Source organism: Chiloscyllium plagiosum, unplaced genomic scaffold, assembly GCF_037043375.1.
Source record: "Chiloscyllium plagiosum isolate Xiang-an unplaced genomic scaffold, Cpla_swu_hap1 HiC_scaffold_7, whole genome shotgun sequence".
NCBI classification, from domain to species: domain Eukaryota; kingdom Metazoa; phylum Chordata; class Chondrichthyes; order Orectolobiformes; family Hemiscylliidae; genus Chiloscyllium; species Chiloscyllium plagiosum.
Window position 1 is genome coordinate 39,017,937 of NW_028270145.1, and position 10,075 is coordinate 39,028,011.

General features: G+C 41.1%; 1 protein-coding gene across 6 annotated transcripts in view; it reads left to right on the top strand.

The window, feature by feature from the left end:
• pcnt (pericentrin) overlaps positions 1 to 3,423 on the top strand; it is a 310,179-nt gene extending 306,756 nt beyond the window's left edge. For all 6 annotated transcript variants that reach the window (XM_043693410.2, XM_043693412.2, XM_043693413.2 and 3 more), the window contains 3 exons: positions 1,357 to 1,507; positions 2,180 to 2,298; positions 2,896 to 3,423. In XM_043693410.2, the coding sequence (XP_043549345.2) occupies positions 1,357 to 1,507; positions 2,180 to 2,298; positions 2,896 to 2,939 (314 nt within the window). In that variant the 3' untranslated portion in view covers positions 2,940 to 3,423. The remainder of the gene's footprint in view (positions 1 to 1,356; positions 1,508 to 2,179; positions 2,299 to 2,895) is intronic.
• The last annotated feature ends 6,652 nt before the right edge of the window (positions 3,424 to 10,075 follow it).

Sequence of the window (10,075 nt, forward strand, 5' to 3'; positions counted from 1 at the left end):
TGTATATCAATGTTTATATCTGAGAGTTTTGTTTATTTTTGTAAACTTGTAAATTTCTAATAAAAATATCTATATAAAAAAAATTTAAAAAAAAAAGTAGTATATTTTCTCTTCAGCTTAAATTTAAGAACTGCTTTAAAAAAAGTTTATTTTCCCTGGATGAACTTCACCGCCCTGGCATGAGGAACATTAAGTTGAAGAAAAAGCAATTTGCCTACTCAATACATATCATCCTGACTGATGCTTAAAGATATGCACTGAGCTGTTGCAAGCATCTCATTGGATAACAAAGTGCAGATTGTTTTATGTCTGCAGTTGCGCTTCGAATTGTTGTAATTAAGGTTTAAAATACATGATGATCATTTCGGAACTTGAGTCCTAAAGTGGGTAACAGATGTATAGTTTTAAGTTTGATTTAAATTTCTATATTGTGTGTTTATTAAGAAGGGAAACCATTATTGTAGTTCCATTTTAAATTTGTGGTGCAAAGATAGCTGAAATTTGTTGATGTGTGCATTCTTAATAAGAGTTTACAGTGTTGGAGTACAGCTTGAGGTGAACAGTTTTTAGTGCGTTAAAAACATGGGTAGAACGGAGAATAAAATTAGCTATTCCCAGCAACAAGGTGCCCATTGACACGCGGGTGTGGGTGGGGGGGTAAAGAAGGAAACAACTTCATTTTAGAAAGGCAATATGTACAAGTTCAATCAGAGTTTCAGTCTCCAGAAATGTCAAAGGTGGAGAAAGATTCCCGAGTTGCTTAGAAGAAAGCTCCAGAACAAGATAAGTGCCAGACTGTGGCAAACCCGGGTGTTTGCTTTGGCAGTGCTCAGGAGTCAATGAGAAGAAAGGTCCAGAAAACAATTAATATTGTACCAGCCGAACAAGGAACTCTGAAGTCGAGGATGACCTCGATGTTTGAGTATCTGTAAGGTGGTTGTTGAATTCAGAGTTGAATCTTTATTTGATGTTGTAGTAAACTATTTCAAATGGTTCTTGTATAGGATAAGTTGTTTATTCCTCTTGCATGAAATAAGCTTTGATATTCTTTTGTTAAAAATACATCGGCACCCTCTTGTGAATATATTAAGTGACTGACCTCCATTGTAAATAAATTGCAAAGAATCTGAGATCTGACTTGACAAGTGTTATTATCAGCTGGGATCATAACACTAATTAAACAAAGTGAGTGGGCAATAGAGTAAATGATGTTGTGTCACTGATTGGAAAAACATATTTATGGAGTACTATCCAGAGCAAGTTAATCACATAAGAGGGAGAATGCTTTTCTGTGGATCATGTTTTTATAGAAGCAAGTAAACTGTGAATGTCATAAATATTTGTTTCTGTTTCTAGTTCAGACAGTTAAGACAGAACTATTTCGCCAACAGCAGCCCGCATTGACTCACATCATGAATTCACCACCAACCAGAGACAGTGTGTCCAACCGACGACTTAATGCTTCAAGTCAACAATTGCCAAAGTCCCCATATCGATCACAAATCAGGTGAGCTACCAAACTATACCTGCATATCATGGATGCATGATTAAAATCTGAAAACAATTCTAACATGCTCTGTAAACTTGAATCTGAGGTTTTTAGCCTTGTTATCTCATGGTAGATACACTCAAATGTCTCATATTACCAGTCATGTTTGAGATCAGAATTATGATGGCTGGGAGCTTAATGGCTACACCTCCAAAATTCTGGTTTCCCACCGTTTAGGGAATACTACAATTTGACTATCTTGGGTCCAAATTGGATGGCCTCAGTTTCCCAAATTGAAATCTGTTACAGTTTGATCTGTCCACCCATTATTGTATTTTCAGAATAGAAATTAGTTTCACTCTGAGGATTATAATTGCAGTCTAGACTACTTTTATGTAGGCTCATTGTAGCCCGTGCCACCCATCACACTCATAACCAGCATCAGTGCACAACTTCACTGTGATGGTAACAAAAATAGCAATTACTGGAAAAGTTCAGCAGGTCTAGCAGCATCTGTGGAGAGAAATTAGAGTTAACAATCCAAAATGTCAACTATTTCTCTCCACAGATGTTGCCAGACCTGAGCTTTTCCAGCAATTTCTATTTTTGTGTCTAATTTCCAGCTTCTGCGGTCCTTTCAGTTTTTATTCAGGCTGATGGTGACACCTATACATCTTTTATAAATGTCAGGTCTCATTTCTCTCCTGGAGGAGGGCCCGACCAGTCGAGCCTCTCAAGCAGTCAAGACCCTGAACGTTCGCTCACTGAATATATCCAGAGACTCGAAGCGATCCAGCAGCGGCTTGGAGGTACACAACCAATTTACTGTCAATACTCTATCTGCTCAGTCACAACAGCCTGAATCCCTTGGTGTGTGAGATTTGCTTTTACAGTTTGATTTGTCTTCTCCCCTCCCCTTGTCAAGGTGGCCATTCTTCAAGAAGTTGAGTGTTGATGGCATTCACCATGAAGGGTCTCACAGCTGAGCCCAATTCTACAATTATTCAGCACCTTTATGTATATTTTCACTGATAGCAATCTAAGGCAGGAATGCTGACCTTTTTGTTTTCCCTTGCCCACACTCCCAAATTGCCCTATCAGTTAATGTATTTTAATGTGTACAGGATGTAATTTCAGAAATTACAGGTCATGCAGAACTTGCTGTGGGGACGATAGTGTTAAATTTCAAGTAACAGACTGGTTTAGTGGGAAGGTGTAGTAGACGAAATTCAATTGAGTGAGGTGCAATGATGCATTTTGCAAGGAAGACTGTTGAAGGGGTATATATTTGTAATATTTTATCCTATCAATGTTATTTTATTTTAAAATGTATTTGTCCCTTTTTTTTGTATTTGCCACTTGTGACCTTTCTCAATATTCTTTAACCATTGCTCTGTCTTTTCTAGGAACATCTCCTGGAACAGCTCGACACAGAAGTAGCCTGAAATAAGGTGGACCTAGAATGAATACAAGACTGCAAAATTCCTGCTTTCTATCTAAACATATGTTTAAAGAAGTGTGTATGTATATTGATCAGTGTTGCGATCCAGGGGTAATTATATGTTTAGGACAGCATCTGCACACTGCTTAAAGCACAGGAGAATCTTGTATTTAAAATAAACAGATGTTCTCTGTAGTGTTCACTAATACATGGGATATTTCTGTGTCACCCTACACTGGAACATTCATTATTCAATCAGGCTGGGTGAGTTTTAGATTCACCATTGGATGTGTGTGCACATAACTTAGATTATCTTTAGAAGAATGAGAGTCGATGACCTAGATTTTTATTTTAGTCCATCTCCTCCAGAGTTGTCAGGCCAGAACCTGTGTAATAGTGTTTGCATCTATATGTATCACACACAATTTTAAAGAGGTTATTTTTGTAAATGTTGGCTTTTGTTCTTTGCAGAAAATAAATAAACTTTACATAATGTGCTGTGAAAATGTGGTCGTACGTACACAATTCTACAGTTGCTTACTCAAATACCCTTTTTACCAGGGGAATCATTTACTTGCCCACCTTCTGGAATTCTTTTCCAAAAACATTTCAACTCCTTACTCCACCCCTGTTCTTCTCTGCCTATCTCTCTGGAGCCAAAGTTCCAGTTTAGAGCTTTTCCAGATGAAAGGTTATCCAGATGAGGCCTTAAGGCCCTCAATAACTAGTTGTTATGGCTTCAGCCTGGGAACATAGCTGCCTGTTCTGAGCTTGAAATGAATTGATAGCCAGTCCTGAGTCTCCCTGGCTGCTGCACTGATGTTATAATATAGAGCGGAATTCTGCACACATGAGAATAGGAGCTAGAATAGGCCAATGGGCACTTCCAAGCTGCTCCACCATTCAGTAAAATCATGGACAATTTTCTGCCTAAACTCTCTTCCTGCGTTGTCACCATTATTGTTTGGTACCACAGAACTTCAATTTTGCTGAAGTATGCACCACACAAATTAATACCCAGGACCCTGTCTTTTCAGATAGAAAGGGTATGTACATGCACTACATGAATTTCAAGTCAACAAAATAGGTAGCAGCAATTTCCTGGTTTATTTCTCAGAGCAGGATCTTGACCAATCAATCACTATGCTTTGTTTAAGATGGAAACAAAGCTTGACAATTAACTGTCATAATTTACTGTTGCATTAATGCTATCAATCAGAACCCACATACCTACCATACAGTAGGAATGTTGTTTTCCTATTTTTTTAAACATTTCTTGCAATATTACTGATGAGTGTTGGATGAAAAGCATTAACAAAATGCCTTTTTCTCATAAGTAAAATCAATAAAAATCTATCAGTTCCTGCCTTGAATTTACTCAACAACTGTACATCAGCAGCCCTCTGAGGTAGAGAACTCCCAAAGATTCACAACCCTTTGAAGAAATCTCACCTCTGGTTTCATTTGGCCAATTGGAAAATGATGAGAAACTCTAGACCTATATTGAAGATCCGTCAGACAAAAATTTCTACTCTTGCCAAACAGTAGTCATGTTTTATCCACTTACCCAACCGCCCATATCTGTGTACACAGCATTTTTGAATCATCTTAACTATTCATTTTTCATCAAGTTTGTATAATGACTGAACTTACATGCTGTACACTCTACATGCTATAACAGTGTAGATTTTATAAACAGCTAAGATCCGAGCATTGATCCTGGAGTAGTCTATTAGTTACAGGCTGCCAAATTGAAAATCTTTAATCTTATTCCATGAAGTAATCTTCAATCTCTGTTAATTTTAAGCTCAATACCTTCAGTCCTAATTTTGTGAACTAATTACTTAGTAGTACAGGACAGGAATTTTGCTGTGAAGAGAGGCATTTTCCTGATGTTTTCATCGCTTACTCATCAGGACAAATGCAAGAATGCCAAATTTCAAATCACAATTTATGCAGTGGACTGAAAAACCTGCTAATTGAACAGAGACCAATACAGCATGGGAACAGACACTTTAGTCCTGCAAGCCTGTTCTGACACCTTTTGTTCTTCAATAATAAAACTGTCTTCACTTGCAGGATCCATATTCCTCTATTCCCTTCCTATTCGTGTTTGTCCAGGTGTTTATTGAATGTTGCTACTGTGTCTGCTTCCACCACCACCACCTCTGGCAATGTGTTTCAGGCCGTTACCACTCTTTGTGTGAAAAACTTGCCTCACACATCTCTTTTGCCTCACACATGTCCCCACCCCACCCCCTTGAACCTGTGTCCTCTAGTGATTGACTACTCCTCCCCAGAAACAACCCTCATATTTTCCACTTTATGACTGCCATTCACAGTCTTCTAAACCCCTATCAGGTTACCCCTTTACCTTCTGTATTCTAGTTAATGCAACCCAATCTATCCAATCTTTCTTCATAGCTAAAATCCCCCATACCAGGCAATATCCTGGTAAGTATTTTCTGTACCCTCTCCAAAGCATTTCTTCTGGTAGTATGGTGACCAGAACTGTACGCAATGTTCCAGGTGTATCCCAACCAAAGTTCTATAAAGCTGCAGCTATTGTAATATTCAATGCCTGCATGCCATAGGCCTTTTTTTACTACTTTACCTCCGCTGCCACCTTCAGTGATCTGTGGACCTGCACACGCGGACCCCTCTGCATATCAATACTCCTAAGGGCTCTGCCATTCACTCTATAATTCTCACCTGTACCTGACCTTCCAAAGTAAATCACCTCACATTTGTCCAGATTAAACTTTGTCTACCATTTTTCTGCTCATGTCTCTCAACTGATCTATATCCTGCTGTATCCTCTGACAATCTTTCCCACCATTTCCAACTCCATGAATCTGTGCATTGTCCACAAGCATACTAAGTAGACCAGCTATGTTTTCCTTCAAATCATTTATGTAGACCACGAACAGCACTGATCCCTGTAGAACACCACTAGTTACAATCCTCCATTCCTAAAAGCATCCTAAGCCAGTTCTGTATCCATCCTGCCAGCTCACCCATGATACTATATGACTTCGCTTTTTGTACCAGTCTGCCATGAGGGACCTTGTCAAAGGCTTTAATGAAGTTAACAACATCAACTACTTTTCCCTCAATCACCTTCATCACCTTAAAAATCTCGGATCAAGTTAGTCAGGCACGACCTCCCCACACAGAACCATGATGTGTATTGTTAATAAATACATTTGCTTCTAAATGCATATAGATCTCCCTGAGAATCTTTCCAACAATTTCCCTACCACCTTGACGCTCATAGAACCGTAATTTCCTGGATTATCGCTGCTACCCTTCTATTCTCCAGTCTCTGGGACCTCACCTGTTGACAAAGATGTCTGTCAATCCTCTATAGTTTGTTCTCTTGCCTCACTCAAAATCAACCGTAATATTTTTTAGGACGCACAACACCTTCAACTTGGCCTGGAAATTCAACACGCCATTACCTGGGATCATCTTCCACCAATTCCTTCTCTTTGGTGAATATCGATACAAAATATTCATTTAGAACCTCACTTATCTCTTCTGGCTCCACAAATAGATTCCCTCCTTTGTCCTTGAGTGGGCCAACCGTTTCCCTGGTTACCCTCTTGCTTTTCACATATGGATAAAAAGCCCTGGGATTCTCCTTAATCCCCTTTGCTAGTGAAGTTTCGTGACCTCTTCTCGCTCTTCTAATTCCTAGTGAAAGGGTATGTACATGCACTACATGAGTTTCAAGTCAACAAAATAGGTAGCAGCAATTTCCTGGTTTATTTCTCAGGGCAGAATCTTGACCAATCAATCACTATACTTTGTTTAAGATGGGAACAAAGCTTGACAATTAACTGTCATAATTTACTGTTGCATTCTCCATGTTAAATGCTATCAATCAGAACCTACATACCTACCATAACCTTCCTTGTTTAAGTTCTTTCTGACTTTCCTTATCTACTTAAAGGGCTTCATCATTTCCCATCCTCCTCGACCTTACATATTTTGTTTCAGCTGCAGGAAGAGCGGGAGCATCGACCAGGGGGCTGACAGGAAAGTGAGCCACCGATGTAAAAACTTGCCTTGTGAATAGGCAGAAAGCATACTGAGCAGGAACGGACACGGGACTGCTGAATAAGTGAAGTAATATATTTGGGTGGTTGCATGATCCAAAAAACTACTCAGGTAGTGTCTCCCACCCATCCTCCTCCTCTAACCAGAAAAACATTCTGTGGGCTGGATTGGTAATGTAACTAGTTTTGTTTTGTTCTTTATTTCTCTACAGTCTCTTTGGGATTTTAAAATGGCGGTTAGGGCAGTTGAAAGTTCCTCCTGCAGAATGTCGGAGGTAAGGGTCACCACTTGTGTCCCTGCTGACTTCCTCTGCGAGAAGTGCACCCAACTCCAGCTCCTCAAACAGAGGGAGCTGGAGCTGGAGCTGGATGAACTTCGGATCATTTGGGAGGCGGAGGGCTTGTTGAGAGTAATTATCTCCAGGCTAATGCTATCATTCAGGTATAAGGAAAAGGCAGATGGGCTACAGTCAGGATGTTGGAAAGGAGCTGGCAGAAAGTGCAGGGATCCCCTGTGGCCATTCCCCTCAATAACAAGTATACTGTTTTGGATACTGTTGTGGGGGAGGGGGTGGGGTGGGGAGGTTGGGGAAATAGATGATTTATCAGGGGTAAACCCTGGGGTACAGGTCTCTGGCACACAGGCTGTCCCTGTTGCTCAGACAGGAAGGGGCAGGGTAGTGGGGAGGAGGGGAGAACAGCAGAGCATTTGTCATTGGGGACTCCATAGTTAGGGGGACAGGTTCTGTGGAAATGAGGCGTTGCCTCCCAGATGCCAGCATTCCTGATGTCTCGGATTGTGTTTTTGGGATCCTTAAGGGGGAGGAGAGCAGCCCCAAGTCTTGGTTTATATAGGCACCACCGACATTGGTAGGAAAAGGGATCTGAGGTTTTAAGGCAGAAATTCAGGAGTTAGGTTGGAGGCTTAGTGCTAGAACAAAGAGTTGTTATCTCTGGTTTATTGTCCTTGCCACGTGCTAGCGAGGCGAGGAATAAGGAGAGAGAGGAGTTGAAAACGTGGCGACAGGGGTGGTGCAGCGGGGAGAGTTTTGGATAATTGGGGCTTATTCTAGGGTAGGTGGGACCTCTACAAACAGGATGGTCTACACCTGAACCAGAGGGGTACCAATATCCTGGGGGCAAAGTTTGCTAATGCTCTTCGGGAGGGTTTAAACTAACTCAGCAGGGGGATGGGAACCTAAATTGTAGTTCCAGTATCCAGGAGGTTGAGAGTAGTCAGGTCAGAAATGAGGTTTCAAGGTCGCAAGAGTTCACTGGCAAGCAGGAAGGTGGTTTGAAGTGTGTCTACTTCAACTCTATGAGCGCCTGGAATGAGGTGGGTGAACTCGCAGAATGGATTGATAACTGGAACTTCGATGTTGTGGCCATTTCAGAGATGTGGGTAGAGCAGGGATAGGACTGGTTGTTGCAGGTTCTGGGATGTAGATTTTTCATTAAGAGCAAATAAGGTGTAAAAGAGGCGGAGGCGTGGCATTGTTAGTCAAGGACAGTATTACAGTGGCAGAAAGGACAATTGAGGACTCGTCTACTGAGGTAGAATGGGCTGAGCTTAGAAACAGGAAAGGAGAGGTCACCTTGTTGGGAGTTTTCTATAGGCCTCAATAGTTCCAGAAATGTAGAGGAAAGGATAGCAAAAATAATTCTGGATAGGAGCAAGAGTAACAGGGTAGTTGATATGGGATCTTTAACTTTCCAAATATTGACTAGAAATACTATAGTTCAAGTACTTTAGATGGATCAGTTTTTGTCTAATGTGTGCAGGATGGTTTCCTGACACAGTATGTAGACAGGCCAATAAGGGGCGGTTTATTTTAGCAACGGAAAGGGATAGAGAAAAATTAGACCCAATCAAGGATAATAGTAGGAAGTTGTGTGTGGAATCCAAGGGCATAGAGAAGCTAAATGAATATTTTTCATCAGTATTCACACTGGAAAATGACAATTTATTCGAAGAGAATACTGAGATACCGGCTATTAGACTAGACAGGATTGAGATTCACAAGGACGAGGTGTTAGCAATTCTGGAAAGTGTGAAAATGGATAAATTCCCTGGGCCGGATGGGATTTATCCTCAGATTCTCTAGGAAGCTGGGAAGGAGATTGCAGAGCCTTTGGCTTTGATCTTTCTATCATTATTGACTATAAGAATAGTGCCAGAAGACTGGAGGATAGCAAATGTTGTCCCCTTGTTCAAGAAGGGGAGTAAAGACAACCCTGGTAATAATAGACTAGTGAGCCCTTTTTTGGTGGTTGTGGTAAAGTGTTGGAAGGGATTATAAGAGGATTTATAATCATCTAGAGAGGAATAATTTGATTATGGAAAGTCAACACGGTTTTGTGAAGGGTAGGTCGTGCCTCACAAACTTTATTCAGTTCTCTGAGAAGGTGACCAAACAGGTGGATGAGAGTAAAGCAGTTGATGTGGTATGTATGAATTTCAGTAAGGCGTTTGATAAGGTACCCTACAGTGGGCAATAGACAATAGGTGCAGGAGTAGGCCAGTCTGCCCTTCGAGCCTGCACCACCATTCAATATGATCATGGCTGATCATCCTTAATCAGTATCCTGTTCCTGCCTTATCTCCATAACCCTTGATTCCACTATCCTTGAGAGCTCTATCCAACTCTTTCTTAAATGAATCCAGAGACTGGGCCTCCATTGCCCTCTGGGGCAGAGCATTCCACACAGCCACCACTCTCTGGGTGAAGAAGTTTCTCCTCATCTCTGTCCTAAATGGTCTATCCCGTATTTTTAAGCTGTGTCCTCTGGTTCGGCACTCACCCATCAGCAGAAACATGTTTCCTGCCTCCAGAGTGTCCAATCCTTTAATAAGCTTATATGTCTCAATCAGATCCCCTCTCAGTCTTCTAAACTCAAGGGTTTACAAGCCCAGTCACTCCAGTGTATGGTAGTCCTGCCATTCCAGGAATTGACCTTGTGAACCTACGCTGCACTCCCTCAATAGCCAGAATGTCTTTCCTCAAATTTGGAGACCAGAACTGCACACAGTACTCCAGGTGTGGTCTCACCAGGGCCCTGTACAGCTGCAGAAGAACCTCTTTG